At 39.1% G+C, this 22,697-nt stretch overlaps 1 protein-coding gene across 1 annotated transcript in view; it reads left to right on the forward strand.

Annotated features, from left to right (window-relative positions):
* CACNA1I (calcium voltage-gated channel subunit alpha1 I) overlaps positions 1–22,697 on the forward strand; it is a 370,590-nt gene that overhangs the window by 259,395 nt on the left and 88,498 nt on the right. Inside the window, exons 24-25 of the mRNA XM_072421248.1 lie at positions 9,407–9,647; positions 12,551–12,621. Coding sequence (XP_072277349.1) covers positions 9,407–9,647; positions 12,551–12,621 — 312 coding nt within the window. The remainder of the gene's footprint in view (positions 1–9,406; positions 9,648–12,550; positions 12,622–22,697) is intronic.

The raw sequence follows: 22,697 nt of genomic DNA on the forward strand, positions 1-22,697 counted from the left end.
TCTCATCTTTACCAGAAAGTGGAAAGGTTAGTGGCGAATATTCTCCTTTCAAGCTCCAAAGCTTTTACCTCAATACCTATGTTACAGATTCCCTCAGGACCAGGGGATTTCTGTCCTCATCTTTGTCACCCACCTCGCACACCTGCAGTTGGCCGAAACTCTGTTCAAGAATCATGAAACGTGCTGGTTACTTCCTGGTCGTGTGATCCCTGAGAGCTGCCACTTTACCTCAGAGGACCAGAATATTTCACAGAAGCACTCCATGTGCTGGTATAAATTTGAGCGCCTGAGCTGCCCCTTCTCCAACACTCCCACTAGTGGTGGGTTATGCTGGTGAAACTGGAGGCTGGTGTCTTAGACTCTGCCTCCTGTTCACATCTCTAGGCCAAGTGGGCTGGTGACACGAGGGTTCCACCTAACTGCCTGTTACAACATGACATGCTAGAATCTTGTTGTTCTGAACTGGTGAGATCCTTTCATACACATTCTGTCCTGTTATAGACCCTCACAAGGACCAATCTTCTATTTACTTCACAGTAACCAGCTTTTGTGGCTTGCCTATAAAAATGGGCATTTGAGGAGGATTATCAGATGCAATAATTCCTACAATATTAGGGGAAAATTATGTTCTCTCTTGATGAAGGTTGTGTCTTGGCCTAAGGCTTTTGTTTAAAAGTGTGTCTTCCTTCCATCTAAAGGAAGAAGTTGTTCTATTCTAGGCTGGTTCATCAAAAAATGTAGCACTTCACTGCTCAGATGTGATCAGGGTTGTTTGATTGTATCTATATATCATGGTGTTCTTTTGAAAGATAGTTTCTATTTTTGTGAATAACTATTGTGTGCATTAGTTTTTTTTCTACTTTTGTGAATAGCTATTACGTGCCTTAGTTATTTTTCATAACACTCACCTCCTACCGTCTTCACAGTAAATAAAGCATACTTTCTGGAATTTTATAAAAAAAATTTGCTATCTGGAAAAGCAAAAAAAATGCTACATATACAGGCAAAGATAATACAGCTTGACCTGTAGGGAGCAGCACCTCTAAAACAAGGATCCTGATCTGCTGCCTTAATTGTGCTTCCTACTGTCAAAGGTGCTAGGGTGTCCAATCTATGGCCTGTGTACCTGACGTTTGTTCACCTCCAACTTAAAACACAAGGGGATCTGCTGAATGGACTTTTCTGAGGGGGGCCTCAGGGTTGGCCCTGGAGCCAGATACACAACATCACCTAATATTATAGGCCCCCTTTTCCGTCTCTTTTACCACTCTTTGTACCCCAATACCTGTGCAATGGATACTTCCAGAGAAATGCCATTCATGTGACAGATAGCCAAGGGGTACATGTTCTTACTGCTTCATATTCAGGTCCCTACATCTCCACTATTCTGAGAATTTAGGGTTCACAGAAGGTAAGTGGCCAGCTTTGTGTGACAGAGTAGCACGTATGACAGGTAGAGTTTTTGTATCTTGTCATAGTGCCGTAGTGAAGACATTTTAGGGGGAGTTAGCCACAAAAATTAGCAGTTACATTTCCCTTTTCTTACTGAGACGTTGAGGATCAGAGAGTAAGGGTATAGCTATATGTGACAGGGTAGCATGATATGGGCATACCATTTTATTTGAAAGGGGGACAAAAGGGTTTTCCACTGTCCCCCACATTTCCAGTTGCCACATCCCCCTATTCTAGAGAAATTGGGGTTCAGAGAAGGTAAGTGGCCAGCTTTGTGTAACAAGCACCCCACCAGCTGCTCAGTCCCTCACACTGCAGCGTCTGCACATTTGACTGCAGGGGGCAGTGACTGTTTTCCCCTAGGCTCTAATGAAAGCTTTCATAAAAGCTTAAAAACGCTTGAAAAAGGCTCCATTGAGTTCAATGGAAGCGTTTTCCAGCGTTTATCCAGCGTTTTATTTTTTTAAATGTTGCAAAAAAAAGGGACCAAGGACACCGACGAACGAGGATTGTCGTTGGAAATGAACGACCGCCACGGTGGATCTGATTGGCTGACGATTTTTCACTATCTATCATGTGTACGGTCGTTCAGTGATTGTGCATGTTTCTGCGGTACACTTTCTCCTTTACATGTCCCTCTCTGCATCGTTCAAACGATTGTATCTAGCATGTGGACAGTGTTGGTGGAATATATATGAACGATCATATTGTTACAGCATGTACACAATTGTGCACAATATGATTGTTCAAGTATAATCGTGCATATTCGTTGATCGGTCGTAATCGTTCATTTTCCAACAATAATTATTGGAAGTGTGTACCTAGCTTTAGCCTAATATTGATGTGACAGGTGCACTTTGATATTCATGTGAAGTACAGGGGTATGTAATAGTGTTATGTATCTTTTTATAATGTATCTTTTCATGTATCCTTTTATAATGCATCTTTTTACATCTGTTTGGAGGCTGTAGAAGCTCTACACAGTGCTGAAACAAACCCGAATTTTTCTCCCATTGACTTTAATGGGATTCGAATTCGATGTTCGACCACCCGAATTTTTTTGCTATATTCGGCCGCCCTAACATGATTAATATTACGTGTCAATGTGCAGGGGCCGCAGGCTGGGGGGTGTGACCTGGCAGAAAATTTAAAACGATGTACCGCTTTGAAGTTCAAAATTACTGACCTAATCAGACCAACAAAGCAACTGCTTTGTTGGAGTCAAAGTCCGTGATATATTGTTTCACAGTACACAGAGCTGTGTTCGAGCACAGCCTTCATCCATTTGTCAGTCTGTGTAGAAGTTGACAGTCCTTGTAGGTAAAGTTGGTTGCTATATTGTGCTTTTTTTCTTGTGGATTGCAATATTATGGGCCACATATTATTATCCTCCTGTGTTTTCATGTTTTAATTCTATTTTACATTTATCCATATTTTTGTATTTTTGGTAGGTTTAAAAAAATGGTTAGAGTTTAGTGTTTCACACTCACATAGTTTTGGATGTCTGATGTCTGATTTTTTTGGTCTTAGGTATGAGGTTTTTTTTCAGTTTAGAGTCTTTAGCGTATAATTGTTGCTAATAGTCAACGCAGTCCTTTGTTTTTTTAAACATGCCTAGTGGCTCCAGCACAATAGAGGGAGATGGGGTGCTAGACCATCCATGGGGTGAGAAACAAATATGCAGAAAAAGATGATTTTTCCCAAGCGTGGGAGCAACTTGTAGATAACTAGAGGGGCAGCACTCGTAATTCATCTGGCTGCAGATGTCTTGTACCAACAGCACCATTGTGATATGTAGCTTCTGTCTCCAGCTTATTGGCCATAGAAAAATTACTAGACATTTGGAAACCACATGCATGAAGACACACGTGACTCTGCAAACAGCTCTTTAGTTACAGCACCTCAATGAGGCAAGTTGACAGGAAAAGGCCCAAACTGCTTCCCTTCCTCCACATTTCTCACTTCCACATTACCCCTTACTTCAAAGGATTAAAAAGGGTAAAAGGGTCCATGGAAAACACTGAGGAGGTATAAGTGAGGGCTTAAACATCCGTTCAGTTCTCCTACACTCAAAGCAATTGTCTTTCCCCCAGCTGCTGTCAGCATGGCAAAACTACAGGCAGTACTTTAAGCACATGATTTGCTAACTGCATGATGGGGGCTTATGTGGAGGAAGTGAGGACTCTATAGTGTCCAAGCTGGGGCACTGACCAGAGCCTGCCTGACCTGGCCAGAGTATGTCCTGGAGTTTCACTTTTGTCTTACGGTCAGGATGCTATCTAAGAGCTTCAGAACAGCTTCACTGCTGTAAAGAGGTAAATACTTGTGTCCCCTGACATTGTGGGCTGGCTACCTTTTATCAAAATGAACTTGGAGTGCCAATTTGAACAAAACCTGTAATGCTGATGTCACAAACTAATTGTTAGTGCCTTTCCTGCCACCATTTCTAGCTCCTTCCACCTTCCACTACCTTCCATTATCGTCTCCTTCCTTCCTCTTCCTTTCCTGGTGTCTGCAATGTTTTTGCAGCTGGACCTAAGCTGTCAAGTTTTTAATGTTTGTTGTTGCTCCTCAAAGTTACTGCACTATTAGGGATGTCATGCAACATACCTGCCAGTGCACCTCAGTGCCACATTTCAAATGTTTGCTGCATATTACACTGCCATGAGACCTGGGGGCTGTGTACATCCAAAAATCAGTGGAGGTTAAATTATATTCTAGGTGCAGAATTATGTTATTTCTTTATGTAAAAACATAGAGAATGTAATTAACAAGTTCTGATATTCTTGCAAACCAATGACTGATATGATATTTTCTCCTGTAATTTTAGATTAACATAATATGGGAGTAGGCCACTCAATAATATTTCAATAATAATTGTATGTTTTATATATCAAAGCTGTGTTTCCCACAGCAATCATCCAAAGCTATAAACAATACAACCAACACCTATTACTCTAACAAAAATAATTAAAAACAAGCTTAAAGTGTATTTAACATGGTTTGGCAGAGATTATAAAAAAATATGCTAGAGATAGACTGTTCATGCTTTTTAAATTTAGTTCAGGTCAGCCAATCAGGGAGCAGAGCAATCAGCAGAACTTTACTATGCTGACGGTTCTGCTCCCTTGATCGCTCCTGCAGCGCTAGAGGAGCTGTGACATGTGTTACAGATACAGAATACATGTCACAGCTTTTCTAGGGCTGCAGAAACGATCAGTGGAGCAGAGCTGTCAGCATAGTAAAGCTCCGCTGATAGCTCTGCTCCCTGATTGGCTGACGAAAGGGAAATCCTGATGATGCTTGAGCTGTCATCAGGGTTTCCTATTTCTCAGCCAATCACAGAGCAGTAGAGGTATGAATGGAGATAGTATCTCCATTCAACCTCTATTGCCCTCGTATTGCCTGCGGTTACAGCTAATTGAAGGCACCTGATTTCAATTAGCTATGACCGCAAAGTTCCCACGGTCCAGGAATCCCACAATGACATTATGATTCATAATGTCATTGTCGGATAACCTGTAAAAAATAAAAAAAGAACAAGTTTAAAATAAAAAACACATACGAAATAAATAATTTAAGAAAAACAATTTTTTTTTTTTTCCTCCCGAATTTTTGCTGTCGAATCCCGTGTTTTTCGGGTCGGGTCTACCGGAATTCGAACAGACATATTCGGGTCGAATATAGGGACAACCTGAATTCGAACATCAACACTAGTCACTACCAACATCAGAAAAAAAAAAATTCAAAATTGACAAAAAATACACAAACTGTTTATTTTACAAGCTTGGATAAAAGTTTACTTAAATTGTAGAATCAGTACAGTTTTTAGGGGCAGCATACATCAATGTGATTGCTCTTGCAGCTTTTTACTAGTTGTATGTGTTATTGGATAGAGTTTCTCTATCTAAGAACACAGGGCACTAGATGTGATGAATGGGGAAACTTGTCCCCATTTAACCCCTAGTGCCCGGGATCGCCTGCAGTCACAGCTGTGACCACAAAGTTCCCACGGTCATGTGATCATGGGAACTGAACTGCAGATGAGCTCTGCAGTTCCACTACGATCGCCGGGGCATTACACGCCAATTAACCTGTAGTTCCCCAGAGATCGCACTCGCTTTTCAATGATTGCAGCCTTAGCTGCAATCATTGATTAGCTCAGTGTGCAATCCCAGGGGCACATGACCAATAATTATCGTTGGAAACGAACGACCGATTGGCCAAAAATCATTCTAAAAAAAAGTGACCAACGAAGCCGACGAACGAGGATAGTCGTTGGAAATGAAAGACCGCCACAGCGGATCTGATTGGACGGCGATCGTTCACCATCTATCGGGCATCATGTTCCGAGCATGCGTGATGAACGAAAGTTCTGTACAGGTGCTTCACTGTGTTCATGTGTGTGTATATGTATCTCTATCTCTAGCTATCTATTACTAATAAAGAGGACTTGTCATATGAATAATAGATAGTTTATTATCTACTGTCCTTAAAAAGGTGAACACTTTTTTTCCATTTCCAAACATCATAGAATAAAGACTTGAATTGAACTATAATGAGCCAACATGGTATTTCCCAGTCTCAGAGGAACTTTTTTTTCAAAAAAATAGGTTAAAAAATCTAGAAGATCTTGGGAGGCCACTCTAGTTTCAGTATATTTGGGATTTTCGCCCTTACTGGCCTGGGTCAGTCTCCTAGAGCTATGTACCTCAAACAAGGTATACCCCAGTTGCCCTTGTTGACATCTGATGTAATTGTTACCTAATCAAATTGAAAGGAAATAATAACTGAGAAGATCTGGTCTGTTCAATCACCATAGAATTCTGGTTTTAATTTCCCTCCTGAAAATGTTGAGACCTCTAGTAGGGCCCACTATGTCATATATACCCTAAGACCCCTGTGCTCATTACTTTAGGGTATCATGTCAGCATAAATGACATTGTCTTGCCAGGATTCTTCCCAGAATGGTTGGCAGAATGTGTTTATTCCAGAGAAATATTAAAGAAAAATGTTAAAACCATATCCAGCACCCAGATATACTAGGTCTGTGTGGGAGCTCTAAATTCATCATCCACCCAAGTTATTCAATGGAGATGAAGGGATCTCTTATGGCTCAAAGGGAGGAATATTGTCTGAGTAATGATGGATACAAATATAATTTTAGCACATCATTTTAAATTCTTTGTTATTGGACAGAAACTAGAAAATAAAGTATGTTTTGATAACCATCTATACCAGCTGACAGACTTTCCTTAAGTTGTCAGTGCTTAGTGAACTTTCTGCCCGATTATGCTTACCCCTGCACAGAATTGGAATGTAATAATAATCCAATCCAGAGCACAAAGGTGACCATTTCATTGCAGTGTTGTAGGGTATTCATGCCCAAGTCTCTATAATCACATTACATGGTGAAACTAAATAGTATCTTCAATGTAGGCAACCCAAATGAAGGGGTCCAAACTCAATATTTTTGTCCTTTTTTTAACACACGGAACCATAACCCTGGCTAGTGAGCCATATCCATCTGTAAAAGTTGTTTCCCACATGGCTTGGTTCTTTGCACCAGGTGAATTAAATTTTGATTTAAATTATTTAGCATAGAGAGACAATGCCAATTGTCAGCATTGCACACACACATTATGTTGAATAATGGTTCCTTAGCACAGAGCCTAAACAGATCTACTATCATTCAAATCCTTCACCAGGTGTAATATGAACAGCGCTCCTGCAGTACGTCTGCTCCTTTAACCCCCCTGGCTGTAATCCAGAGTGTGGCTTGGGTAAAATTTCATTACAAAAAGTGGTACCCCGTGGCCATACTCAGGGTTGAATTGAGGGCTTACCTGGTTCTCACGAGCCCAGAGGCATCCTCTAGCAATGCCGGCCTGGCATCTATGTCCACTTGGTGATGCCCTGCCGGCATATGCGTTGGCGATGCCCGGCATCTGCGTCCTCTGGCCTCGCATCCTGGCGTGTGAACTTTGGAGATGCAAGCCTAGGGCATGCAGATGCTGGGTGGGCATGCGACGTGTGTGGGCAGCGTGCGTGCTTTGGGGGCGGGACCAGCAGGGAATTTAAAATAAGAAGTAATTTTCTACGTCAAATGCATCGATTTGACATTTAAAAATACTAAATGAATCATACACCAGGGAGGGTAAAGAAAAAAGGTATTTATGCACACATTGTACCTATGGTTTCATTGGACTTAACCAGGGACACAGTGTCAGGGGGTAAGGATTAGGAATAAGGGCTAAGGGTTCAAGATGGAGAGTAAATTAGGGGAGAGGTGATAACGGACAGCCTTGCCAGGTTACCTTACTAATAGGAATGTATGGTAAGCTCAAAAATGTGGTCAAAAATCCCATTGTTTAGTAAGGCAAGTCAAGTATAGCCAAAGTATGGCCAATGATATCCAAGCTCAGCAAAAATGCAGGATAACCCTGGCTATGTGAGTTAGATGCAAGACACAACGGCTATTATCCCCTGCTTGTCTCTTTGGCATAAAACCTACTTGATCACTAGAGTCAAGAGTCTAATGCCCTTATTTAAACTAGAAGCCAAAATTGAAGCTAGAAGATTTGCGTCCAGATTAAGAAAGGAAATGGGACAATTACTGAACCAGTGTGTGAAATCAACTACTGGTTTAGGAATAATACTGATTGCAGCCTCTGAAGTGGCAAACCCTAGTGTGCCTCTTTAGAAAATCTCATTATAGACCTTAACCAGGTATGGAATAAAAATGTTTGCATACTTTTTGTATAGCCATACTGTAAAACAGTCTGTTCCTGATGTTTGTTTGGTTTGAGAAACTTAATCACAGCCAGAAGTTCAGTAGAGGAAACATGAGATTCTGATATATCCAACAAGAAGGATAGAATAGAGGGTAGAAGAGATTTCTTTTGGAAAATACTTCATTTGGGGGTAGTTGGGGAAAGTGCATGTTTTGATGCTTATAAAAAAAAGGCATGTGCATTTCAATTAAGGAAAGGGCCAGGTTGAATGTCAGAAAACTCAGAGTCCAGTGGACATATAGTGGAAGGAGTTGGTGAGAAAAGAGATGCGATATATTCTAAACTAAGGGGGTTTAAGAAGGTGATCTAGGAGTTACAGATGGATAGAGTTTATGACTTGATAGTAGCACGATGAGCTGATAAATAAAGTGTGATTGTGTTTAAACATAATTTCATTAAACTGTGTACTGCCGCATGAGGAGCATTTTTCAAACTTCCTATGTGATTTTCTCTCCAATGATTTTAGTCAGGTGAGGGGCGTGGAACGTGGCAGGGCTAACTCTATCCAGATTTTATGATAATGAGACTAAAGGAGTTTGTATTAGGGATAAATTTGGGTAATGTGGCTCATCCCATGGAAGGTTGAAGCCATTTGGTTGCAGACCCTTCTGACATTTTTTAGACCCGATGTAGTCTTCTTCTTTGTGGGCAAAATCAACTTCTCACAGACACAGATGAACTGGAATGCAAACTCAGTTATTAGAGGTTAGTAACATTGGAAATAAAGGAAAGCATATTTATTAGGTATATGCCTCTCTATATATCCTCCTGCCCTACTATATGAGGGGAGACTTTTCATATTTGTGGATGTAAGTGAATATTTTTTTTCGTATATTGACATTTTTGTATCTTTGCAATTGATTTTCTATGTAAAATAACGTATTTTCGTAACAAAATTTTTAATTGTAGAATTAATTTCGCCTGAAGAAGTGGACCAGATCCACGAAATGAGTTGAGGATGTTTCATGCATGTGCGATTTGCATGGCTTTTTTTTTTTAATGTTATATTAAAGATTTTTTTTTTTTAAGTTATTGATATGATGTACAAATATCTCAACCTTATGGAAATGTACTCAGATATGCGAACTGACTGCCTTTAAAGTCCCTTAGTTTCCCCCTTTTCTCTTAAAAATTTGTTTAAATTCCGGGATGTGGCAAAGTTGAAATATTCAAAATTCATAGTGAGATATCCTGCGCTTGTTGCATGTTTTTCTGATATTAATGCTAGCATTTTAAAATATGATTTGGTTTGTTTTTCTGTATATAGGTGGAACCAGCTGGATCTGGCCATTGTGCTTCTTTCTGTAATGGGAATCACTTTGGAGGAAATAGAAATCAATGCAGCTTTGCCTATTAATCCTACTATTATCCGTATTATGAGAGTGCTGCGCATCACTAGAGGTAACCAAATAAATTCTTGCAGGAAAAACGCCCTCACATTTCTCATTGAAGAATCCAACTTTTACTGGGAATTTGCTGATTAACACTTGGAACGATATAAATAAATTTCTATTACATTTCTATGAGCTATGAAAAAAGATACATTTTCCAAATTATCAACAACCATTAGAAACATTTAAGATGTTGGTGAGGTTTTAATGGTGATATAATATTCTGCTGTAGTGATTTTGCACTTAGGACTTGGGGTCAGTGAGCAGAGAAAGACATGCTGCTACAATTGTACTCTATATTCAACATATAGCAGAAACACTATTAGCTTAGGCTTCATCCTGGACCAAATACTACAGAAAGACATAGAAATATAAAGTATGTTGCAGTGCACACCACAGTATGTTGTATCACGCTTTTTTGATAGATCATTACAAAGGTTTAACAAAGATTACAGAAATGTAACATAAGCAAAGTGTTGAATATTTATAATTCTGAATGTTGGAGCGACTACTTTTTAAATACAGTGTAGTAGTGTTCTGTTTCCAATGCATTAGTATGTAACCACCTCTGTGATAATAACTATGCTACCTGTTTTGTAGTTGTTATACTAATAAACATTTTGCTTTGCAAAATCTATGTTTTTTAACTGCTATGTTGCAGTATTGCTCATTTACTTTTAAATATTATTGCAACTGGAGGTAACTTACTTTTTAATATTACTGCAACTGGAGGTACGTTTGTTCGAAATCAACTTGAAGGCAAACTGAATGTGTTTCAGCCCAAAATTTTAATTAAACTCTATAGAACAGATATTGAAAAGACAGACACCTTACAGTCTGCATGCTATAGGACACCAAAGGTAGAATAAAGGTCAACATAGAGGAACTGGACTGAAGAGGGCCAAGTTCTGCCTTGTAACTGACTCCCGGTCCTTATTAAAAACGATTTTTGTGGCACAGCGAACCCTAAATAAATTCTAAAGAACACTAATTTGCCATATAATTAGTGACTAGATATTAGTGTAAATAGAAATAGCATTGTTTTACTAAAATAGTTTAGACTTTGCAAAATCATTCACTTTGCAAGGGAAACTACATGTCGCTTAATAAATGAAGTGAAGGTGCAAAAGTCATGTGTTCTTTACATTTCCTTGCAAATCACTGAGTATTATTTGAATGGTATTTTAAGGTAAATTCGCTAACCTAAACTATTTTAGTAAATAAACCCCAATGTGTTCATTTAACGAGAAAACTTAGTTTCACTTTTTTTTATGAAGTTGCTATTTTAGCTCCATGGCAACCAAAACTTCTAAAACAGACACCAAGCACCAGAAGTGGACCTTCCAATTAGACACAAACAAGAAACAGCTTATATATCCAGAAAAATGGGGGTCTAGCAGTGGGGACCAGATGGCATCAGTGATACATAAGGAGGCTTTACATTCTCTATTTGCTCTCTTTTCGTATTACCTGAAGATCAGAACAGTACTTACTGCAGCTCTCGAGAATCAGGAACGGAATCAGACACGTCTGATGCCCTACAAACAAATACATTTTACCTAAAGTAAACACAAGTGGATTCTCAGAATTAAAACAACACATTTTGTAGACAGAATTGGGAACCTTAATAGTCCCATGCAAGCCTTGCTCAAACAGCCTTATGCCAACAAAGTTGTATAAAATCTGTGGCCTCATGTTGATGACAGAAACAATGGAAAACATACTTAGATATGATATTCCATATAGCACAGTCCCATCATACCTAGAAACTGCAGTGCAAACCATACTACATGTCTTACTGCTTGGATTATGCATTCCACTATAGGCAAATCAAATACTAAAAATGCCTTCTTTCAAACATGTGCTGACTGTACCAATGCCATTATTTAATACATTACAGGGTCGGTGTTCAGATGTATAAATTTGTGAATATTTTCACTATAAGTTTCATTGCCTAGAGCACCTTAAATCATAAATTTCCCCTTTTTTACACACTAATTGATATTATTAAATAACAAAACAAATTTATAGCTTACTTTCCTTTAGGGCTTTGTCTCACTGATGAGCAGCCTGCCAATCGCCGATTGGGTGCCAACAAAAAATTGGAGAGGTTATGATGAGCAAATGATGAGCATTTGTTAGGAAGCCCTGTGAATGCTCCATTGGGCCAGCAGCAGGTTGTTCACAGCCTCCAGTGTGGTGCATGTATTAAAAACCGTTTTATCAGTCTTTATATTATATGCTTTTAACAGGTAACTCGTTTATCAGTCAGCATGTTGTTACCTAAATAGCTATGAATGATAACTTATCAATTTAATAAATATAAAGTTCTTTTGCAGTAAATATACAATTTTTGATAGTATGGAATAATTAGGAATAAATTATTTTTATTTATTTATTATTTTTGTTGAATATAGGATTTGATGCAGCAGCATGTCTATGAGGAATACCATAACAAAAAGCAATTCCAATACTTAATCACCTAATATACTTTAAAATACCATTATAAATGGTTGCATAGTTGTACCTATTGTTTAGCACAGTATAATACAACCAGGTTTTACCTATAACTGAAATGGGAAGTGAGGTGAAAGGCTTATAATATGTGCATACAAAGTACATCAAATCTAACAGAGTATCTCATGCAAATCAAATTTTAGAAATAATTTGGGCTGGAGTTATGTATTGAGGGTATTAAAAAGTTTTGTTTTTACTGGTCTGTTACAAATTTGTTGTTTTTTTTTTTTTTTTAATTGGAATGGTAATTTAATGCATATAAAGATTACCTCGAAAAAAAAAATGAAAAGTGAAGTGAAATAAATGAAATGAAAAGTGAAAGTCTTGAGTTTGATCACACTGTTGAATGGCACTTATTGTGACACTGTGTTCTTTTTGATTGTCTTTAATTTACAGTGCTGAAGCTGCTGAAAATGGCAACAGGCATGAGGGCATTACTTGATACTGTTGTACAAGCTCTTCCACAGGTAATAAAAACACTGACCTCCTTAGGTTATGTCTTCAACATCCTTTGGTCAGTGAAGCTGTAGACAGAATAGTAATAAATAATGCATGCTTTGACCATTTATTGTAAAAATACCAGCAGTATGCAGCATTGTCGTTCTTCAGGTTTGGTTAGCACATTCAATTTTCTCAGCATTGAAATGTCCTCAGATGGAATGTACACAAACTTGAAAAGATTTTTGTTTTCTACAAGGATACCAGAATTGATTTTAAGACCAGCAAATGTACTTGGAGCCACCTCAAGGTGTCTACACATAAGCTTACTTATTATTTTATTCACTTTTTTAATCAGACCATGTTAGGTTTTGTTTTACCAGAGATTTGGTTTACACGGTCTACTTTACTATTTGTGCTGAGATAAGTGTGTAAGAATAAGTAAGTGTTTTGTATATTGCAACTAACTTCTTACAATTTTATATACTGACCAATATGGGCAAGAATGCATTATGTATAAAGTATACTGCCTTGAAACACAGTTACATACCAGCTCTTGGAATATGACAAAGTAGCATTTGGTAACCCAAAGACACATTGCAGGCTGCAAAACATGCGCCTGATGCCTAATATACAGTAAATGCTCTCTAAAAGATAAACTGTTAAAGCCACAACTAAAGGGTTAGCACCAACTTACAATTGTGCATTGTTTTAATGCATGCACATTATCATGTGTTATTTAACACATTTTCATGCATTGAATTCAAGTAGACCATTTTGCAGCTCCTGCCCTGGGGATCTTTTAAACTAATTGTTAGGAAACGCTTATAGGGACGGTGTTCTGTGCTGTGCGACACCACAGTATTCCACACAGCCTATTTTGTCCAGCGATGTCACTTGCAGCAGCAAAGAGAACTAAGAAATGGCAGCAGCCCCTGCTCCCCTTTAGCAGTGAAGCCTGAGATTCTTTATTGGCATCCCCAGCACACACTCTGAGACTGTGCACAGCTGAAAGGGATTCTAGATGCAGATAAGTTCCTGACACAATCCTGCATTGTCTTTGGCTACTAGGGCTTTCTGCTCACAGTCCCCAGCACATGTTGTAGCATTTAGCTGGGCTAATCTTTGCTGGAGAGTTTCTTGTCTGATTTACTGTTGGGGACCTTGCCCGTTTCTGATCCTGTGAGATTGTGCCACCTGGACTGACCTTTTGCCTGTGACCCCGTCTCTGCTTGTGTTTTGCCCTTGTCTACTTTGTCTGGTGGACAGATTATCTCTGCTCTGTAGTATGGACTTATCTTTGTTAGAATCTTGGTACTTCTTAATATTTGGACTCCTGGTCCTATGCCAGCCCTTCCCCAGGCACTATCCCTTGTGCACTTGTCTGGGGCAACCTTGTGCTGAGAAACGCAACCAGTCTCCCAAGGTTGGGGGCTTGCTATAGGTGCAGATTGAAGGAATAGTGTCTGCCAAGTACTGTTGCTGGACCAGGGCCTTACACTAATTGTCTCTGTTGTGTAGTTATGGGAACATTGTGAAATTGTGAGGTCAAAGTAAGCTGGTAGACATTGCTGCAGGGCTGAATGCATTGTACAGTGTTTTATCAAGTCATGTGGGACTATAATGTTCCAGGGAAGATAATTTTTCTATAAAATATACTCTCAAGATCACAAACTGGTTCATTTGTTGACAAATCTTATTACCCCCAAATAAACAAATAAAGTCAACTAACTAGTAACTGGTTCGAGTTCAACCAGGAGAGTGTGACCATTTCTTCTCTTTTGGTATGCTATCCCTTCCCTCATCCTTCTGGTGTAGTTTCTTCAACCTAATATTCGATTATCATCACATTTACCATTATCATTTTAAAACCCTGGGTGAAATCCCTAACCAGAAACAGAATCTGATGATTCTTTTGTGCTTTCTGCCTAATCTTGTTTTACTCAAATGTAGAAGACAGTCCTGTAGGAGTGTTGTCTCTAGTCTGCCAAAAAAAATATGGTTGGCTAGTAGAAATGGGACTATTAAAAGATGTTTGAAAAGTAGCTGTAATAATGCTATTGCTACTGATTGTTACAAGACAAATGTTATTAGTGTTAGCTTGCTTTTAATGTCTACCTTATTCATGTAGTGTAGGTAAAGTACTAGTATTCAAAGTGCAAAGTAGAAAGAACGAGGTTTGAGGCTCAATAATTAGTGAAAAAAATGTATACATGATTCATACATAATTATTAAATACAGTTATTATATTGTATCCCCGTCCTTGTTCACATTCACAAGGTTAGGATAACTCAACTATACAATATAGTATCTGATCACCATACAGTGGTTAAAAGATCAAAGGTAGAAACTAAATAGGTCACATTGGTCACCACGCATTTCACCCATTTAGGCTTCTTCAGGGGTATAGTAGTATAATGACTCTACGGTCTGCGTATACATTGAAAAAACAAGTAATAATATATAAACATGAAAATGAACAGGGACCATTAAGAATTAGATTCAAAACACATTGACGACCATAGCTTTTTGGTAACTTGAGGTTTTCAAGAGTCAGTATAATACATACCCTTATGCAACAAGATAATACACTTTAAGGGATATGTCTCTAACAAACTATAAATGGGAAGTGTATTGGTTCCCAGTTTGTTTATACAGTGTTAGTATATATGGGGAGGGTATATACCATTTTTTTGCCGTATAAGACGCACTTTTTCTTCCCCAAAACTGGGGGGAAAAGTTGGTGCGTCCTATACGACAAATGTGTTAAAAAATAATTACAATAAGATACTCACCCGATACCCGATCCTGCGTGTGTCTCTCCTCTCTGGCAGCGTGTGTTTCCTCCTGGCTGCAGTGAATGAAGCCGGCACAGCGCCCCCTGCTGTTCCCTGTCCTAACTGCCGTACAGTGGAAAAAAAGCACAGAGTGATCAGAAGGGGAATTTGAATAATCTTTCAGAATCTTTTTTTTCTAGATTTTCCTCCTTTAAAATTGGGTGCGTCTTATATTCCGGAGCGTCTTATATGGCGAAAAATACGGTATACTCATTTCAAACAATGAAGTTTAGGGTCAGTAAACTTACGTTTGGGTGATAGAAAGTTGTCATCACATGAATAGGAAGGTGAGGTATATTCAGCTGCAATGGGTGCTGTTAGAAAGTGAAACATATTCAACCGATATGAAAAAAACTCTTATAATGCAATAAAGTGTATCTTCTTATAGGCTAAGTATATAGTATATACTTACCGGTGAACATAGAAATAGTTAAACTATAGGAACAATTAGGCCAAATTCGAAAGGAGATAATTGCAGGGATCAGTAATGGAAAAAAATGTAGATTTGTCCATCAGTGTTAATTGTTAATTGGAGTAAAACAGTCGATGAACAGCGATATTCCAAGGTCTAAAAAGGATCTGTGGGAGATGTTAACATATTCTGACCCACTCTGCAGGCTACTGATGTGTTGTGGCGCAACCTATGTGGATGAACCGGAGCAGAGCCTTTACTTTATCTGTGGAAACAGGATGAAATCTCTCATAAGCACAGTGCCTCCACTCAATTGGGTCTTGTGAGTACCGTGTTTCCCCGATTATAAGGCATCCCCATCAAATAAGCCACCCCCGATTTTTGCTAAAATAATTAAAATAAGGCACTCACCCACGAATAAGACATCTTCCGATACCTGATACTGTGTGTGTCTCTTCGATGCTGGCTGCAGTGCAGAGCGAAACTGAAAGTAACAAGCTGGCACACGCGCCTGTCAAGGGCCCTTCCGTGACGGAAGTTTGAGGATCTGTCAGACAAGCTGCATGTGAGGTTATCTGACAGTCTCTTTGTTTTTACTTGTTTCTCTGTTGTTGTTTGTAATGAGCACTCCCCTTGTATCAGCTGCAGCTGGTGGTCATTACTGCTCCTCCATTTAGTCTGACCTCACACTTCATGCTGTGCGGTTGATATTCACTGCTGGGTTGTGAATAGCTGGAGTGTTGTGCCATCCTGTGTTCCTGTTGATATCTGCTATAAGATAAGTTGCTTTACTTTTGGTGTTTTGGTGTATTGGTGTTTTGTGTTATTTAGTTGTTTACTAGGCCTCAGGGAGACACTGGGTCCTTCATAGGGGAAGGAACCAGCAGTCTCAAGCCAGACACTACTGCCAGGGTTATACAGGGCTAGTAGGGACTAGGTTCCAGTGTATGAGCATACCCACCATCAGGGGATTCTCATATGGTTAGGAGTTAAGGGCTAGATTAGGGTGTCTGCAAGGGGTGACCATTCCCTTTTCCCTAGTCATTTGAGGCCCAGTAGTTTATACACCTTTCTGTTACCCTCCCCTCCCTGTGACAGACGTGACAGCGCCCCCGCGATTGTGCACCAGGAAGCAAGCTGCTGATCCCTGCCCTAACGGAGTTACCCGGGCGTACAGTAGAAAAAAAGGTAAGTCAGTGAACAGAAGGGGACAATCAATGGCACAGAGTGATCAGAAGGGGACAATCAATGGCACAGAGTGATCAGAAGGGGACAATCAATGGCACATGAGTGGTTTTCAACAATAAATGTGTACTTCATGGAAAAATAAGACATCCCCCTGAAAAAAAGACCTAGGGCATATTTTGGCATTTCAAAAAATATAAGACAGTGCCTTATAATTGGGGAAACAGGGTAACAAGTGCAGTCCCAGTTGAGAATAGTATACTCATAGACAATAATTCACACTGTATTAGCAGAAAGAGTCTCTGTATTGAATAGTAACAACATATGAAATCCAATGTAACATCAAACTTTGCAATCTTCAAACAGCAGCAGTGTAAAAATGTTAACGTCCTTTCAGTGTGTCCCAGTGAGAGGATTGTGCCATAACTTACAGTCTGAAGTTTTACTTTCTCTGCAGATACAACAAGATCTGAGTCTCACTCTGCAGAGCTTGTCCTTTTCAAGGGCTTACCCAAGAATCCCTGCCCCAGGCTAGGTTAGTACTGATCACCTCATCCCCAAAGTGCCGAGGGCACAGCAGCCATCTTGGAACATGGCAAAACACTCACTGCGGTAAATATCATAGAATAATGCCCAAACAGGCAGTGAAATTACTACATTACTACATCTACATCCTAAGAACAACAAATTAGTGATATGGTTGTAAAGTGTTTTCTAATATGTCAGTGCTAAATAATAATATAATAATTAATAGCTTCTAAAAATAAAAAAAAATATCTCTAGCAAGTGTTCAGAATCCGCCTGCTAATAACAATATTTCCATTTAATTTTTTAATAAAGCCATTTTTTTCTTCTCTAAAATGAGTAAGTTTTCCTATTTCTTGAGTTCCACTTCCAAACCAGATCTGGAAGCTGCAAATCCACCTTTAGATCCATTTGGAGGTTGACAGACAGATACAGATATTGACAGGAGGAGAGGACCCTGCTCTAAAGAGTTTACAATCTAGAAGGTGGGGGAAGTAACACACAAAAGGAGGGGAGATATTGAGTGGTAGGAAGTAATGAGGGTTTTAGGAGACAAATGAGGATGGGTAGGCAAGTTTGAAAAGATGGGTTTTGAGCGCTCTTTTTAATGAGCAGAAAGTAGAAGCAAGCCGAATAGGATGAGGAAGACCGTTCCAGATAGTCGGGGCAGCTCTAGAAAAGTCTTGGAGCCAAGCGTGTGACGAGGTTATGAGTGAGGAAGTCATTTGTAGGTCATTGGAGGAGTGAAGAGCGTGGTTAGAGGAGTAGTTTTCTACCAGGTCAGAAAGGTAAGTGGGACAAGAGCTGTGGAGGGATTTGAAGACAAAGTACAGGAGCTTTAATTTGATTCTAAAGTAAAATGGAAGCCAATGAAGAGAACTACAAGGAGATGCAGCAGAAGAGGAGTGGTGGGAAGTCTGGCTGCAGCATTCATAATAGATTGTAGAGGAGAGCATTGGGTTAGTGGAATACCAAGGGGGAGGATGTTAGAGTAGTCCAGACTAGAGATAATAAGAGCATGTACAAGGAGTTTGGTGATATTTTGGAGATGTTGAGCAGGTGAAAGTGATGAAACTGGAAACGTTCTGAAGATGGGGGTAAATGAAAGGGCAGAATCGAAAGAGACGTCAAGACAACGTGCCTAACAGATGACAGTGTTGTTAACAGTCAGAAATATGCCAGGGGGAGATTTGGAATTTGAGGGGGAGGGGGAGATACTGAGTTCTGTTTTATGCCAGTTTAGTTTCAGATATCTGTCAGCTATCCATTATGAGATGGCTGATCTTCTGATCTGAGCATCTTGAAACCTTATCCAGGACTGAGGGAGACAGGTCAGGGGTGGACAGATAGATTTCAGTGTCATCAGCATACAGATGGTACTGTAAGCCAAAGGAGGAAATGAGATTAACGAGTGAGGAGGTGTACAGAAAAAAAATATTGAAAAAATTAAAAATTAAATTCCATTGAAAGAAAAGTGAAAGGAACGGTCATATAGGTAGGAAGCAAACCAAGAGAGAACAGTGTCACTGATACGAATGGAGCGCATGGTTTGGATTAGAAGGGATTCAACATTGTCAAAAGCTGAGGAAAATTGAAGAGGCGGAAGAGGGAACAGTTGCCTTGAGATTTATTACTTAGGTCATTGGCCACTTTAGTAAGATCTGTTCCGTGCAGTGGGCAGCTCGAAAACCAGACTGGAGAGGCTCAGGTAATCGGTGAGCCTTTTATAGACAAAGTGCTCAAGAAGTTTGGAAACATAAAGGTGAAGGGAGATAGAGGAAAGTATCTAGATGGTAAGGAGGGGTCTAGTGAGGGTTTCTTCAGGATAAGAAGTATAATGGCATGTTTAAAAGCAGAGCGGTATACATGCTATATACCAGTAGAAAGGGAGAGGTTGAATTGTTGGGTTAGTGCGGGGGTCAGGGTGGAGGAATGGGCACGGAGTAGATCAGAGAGAATTGAGTCAAGCGGACATGTAGTAGATGGAGATGATGAGAGAAGAGAGTAGACTTCATCCACAGTAAAAGGGCTGAGGGAGGTTAGTGATGATTACCAGGTGGAAGGGGTTAATATGATTGGCACTGTGAGCAGAAGGATCATGTCTGGTTTTGACTTCTTTATCTCTAAAGTAGGTGGCTATGTCTTGGGCAGAGAAGGTAATTGTGGGGGGAGCAGGTGTGGGGTTTAGAAGGGAGTCAGTTGTTCAGGAGAGGCTGTGTGGGTTGGAAGCTTGAAAGGATATGACAGCTGAGTTCCATTTTGCTTGGTGACCGTGTAGTGTTAAAGTGTGGTAGTCTGGATTTGTAGTCCATGAAACACCTTGTGAATCAAAAAATCACGGTATGGGACCTTATAGGCCAATCATTACAAATTTCCTAGTTTTGTTAATAAAGTATAACATTTTTATTGAACAGATATAAAAATTCTATCTAACATTTAAACCCTAGATAAAAGTCTGTACTGAAAAAAATTGGAAATTTGTATTAATTGGCCTATAAAGCCCCATACCGTAATTTTTTGATTCACAAAGTTATTGATGTTTTGTCGGGGATGTGGCCCGTAATTACTAGATAGGTTGGATATTATTTGTTGAAAAATGTGTAGTCCATTAAGTCAGGGCTGAAGCTAGATTTTCTCCACTTGTGCTAAGCTGCACAAACAGTCTTTTGTGAATGTTTGGTGTGATTTTTGTGCCAGGGTCAGGGGTTAGCAGGACGGGGGAGAAGGAAGGTGGCAGGGGCAACTTTATCCAGATTTATCCATATTAAAAATATGTTGACAAATTTAGAAGAACTGGGTTGTTCAACGAGCCTTAAACTGCATTTCCTTAAAAATGCTTTATGAGCATATCATTAGATATATCATTAAAATATCAAAGAAATGGACAGAGGTATCAGGAAAGATAAAGCATGGCTGCCGAATATTGTTGGTGGCTGCAGTGAAAATTTATGAAGAAAAAAAATAAAAGGAAAAGCCTCAGGAGCAGTTTTGAAGGACAGTGAAAATGCCATTAAGTGCATGTGTAAACCTTGTTTTTAATACTGATTTTATTCCTTTTATTTTTTTAATTTTTACTGGTTCTATTTTGGATGTTTGTCTTGAAAATGAATGGGGATTATTCCTAAAAATTAAAAAAAATGATGTGATGTAAATGAAAATTGAATAGATTCCTACTGGTAATCTGAACATTTTTTCTAGATTTTGTTCTATGTAATCCTTACATAATGGGAAAAAAGTGCATTGGACTGGTTTCTTTTTGTCCATAACCAATAGCCACGACGAAATTTTAGCATCCAGGCTAAAAGAAAGGAACTGTCTGAGACTGGAAGTTAAAATAACGGTTTATAGGACAAGAGAGGTGACACTCCCACCATATTTCAGGGAAGATGGAGACTTTGTGTTGTAACATCCCTGGACTACTAGCCCATATGGGAGGACCAGAATACTGAGCAGAAGACTGGAGGCTTTTCATAGACAGTTCCACTCGAAGTTTGAAATCTGTTTTACTGCAAAATGGCAACTGCTATGTATCAATTCCAATTAGTTACAATTTAAAGAAAAAATGCAAAATGGTCTTAGAAATGCTTTGCTATCATGAACACCAATGGTCCATATGTATTGATTTAAAAATGGTGAACTTCCTACTTGGACAGCAAAGTGGATATACAAAGTCCCCATGTTTTATCTGCTTGTGGGATAGTAGAGCAAAGCAGGATCACTGGAAAAAAGTGACATGGCCTGCAAGGGAAAACATGAAAAAATGTGCAGCAAACATCATTAACGAGCCAATGGTTGACAAAGAAAAAAACATTCTCCCTCCACTAAACATAAAGTTGGGATCAATGAAGCAATCTACAATGAACACGAGTGCCTTATCTTAGAGCCACAAAGTATCCTAGGTCAGCGATCGCCAACCCTTCAGACCTCACGGATCACTAAATTCCTAAATTCAAATCCCGTGGAAAAAGTACATTTGTAAAAAAATGATCTTCCTAATGGTGCCTGAGGAGGACTGTGGAGGCCCTCATGGTTAAGTGAAGTATTACTATTGTTACTATCAGCATTAGTTGCATTGTCTTTGGTATTACTAAAGAAATGCAAAATATGTGTTTGCTTTTTCTCACTCGTTATGGGTTATTTCATTTTAATCTAAGACCAAACAAGAAATGATAGTTGTCAAACTATTTGATGCCATTATTTATAACAGTTAAAGAAAATACACAGTTAAGGTCATACTTACCTAAAAGAGAAATAAACAAATAAAATAAAACAATCGGATGAGAATCGGTATTCGTGGAGCGGGGGAACTGTTGTAATGGTCAAAACAAAACTGAGGTGTACAGCTCGTCAACGGTTGCCTCATACAACTTACAAGACTACACTGACATTATGCCTTCCTTGTTTTTCCGTCTCTAGTACAATTCGTGAATTTAATGCATTATAAAGGTGAAAATTGTCATTCAGAATTAAATATATTATGTTCAAATTTTTCTGTGGACCACTAAATTTTTTTTCGCGGACCACCGAATGGGGACCACTGTCCTAGGGGATTAAGTGTTGTGAAGACTGGTCGATATAATGTACTAAATATCTTATCACATATGCTCAAGTCATGAAAAATGTAGAGAAATAGGGAAAAAATTGATTTTTAGAGCACAGATAATAATTAGATAAACTCTTGGACTTCAGGTAATATGAAAATGAACCAATCATGGACATACTCAAAAGATGAATTTTTCTTGATATGTCAAGCAAAAAGAGAAAGGAAAAGTGTTTTCCTATTACCAGGAATTGCTCATTATTGTACCAGGAAGCATTGTTGTTACCCTGGTTTAAAAAGAGGTATTGGCTTGTTACTACAAGAAAGAGTCTGAGAAAAGTTTCTCTGGACAAACATGACTGATAGGTGCAGGCAGGTGTTGTGTGTGTCCGATATACCCCCTTAATAGGTGATGAGTTGGTGTTCCTGTGATAGTATGGCGCACACGCGAGTTCTACTGTGCATGCGTGGGTTGGAGGACAAATTTAAAAGGGTTCAGGGATATAAAAATTGTAAGGAAATTATTGATAAACCACTAAGTGTTACATTTGTAGTGAGAATGTGACAGCGGTTAGTCTAACACATGATGTCCAACTAAGTTCCATA

This window comes from Pyxicephalus adspersus, chromosome 8 (assembly GCF_032062135.1).
Source record: "Pyxicephalus adspersus chromosome 8, UCB_Pads_2.0, whole genome shotgun sequence".
NCBI lineage: Eukaryota > Metazoa > Chordata > Amphibia > Anura > Pyxicephalidae > Pyxicephalus > Pyxicephalus adspersus.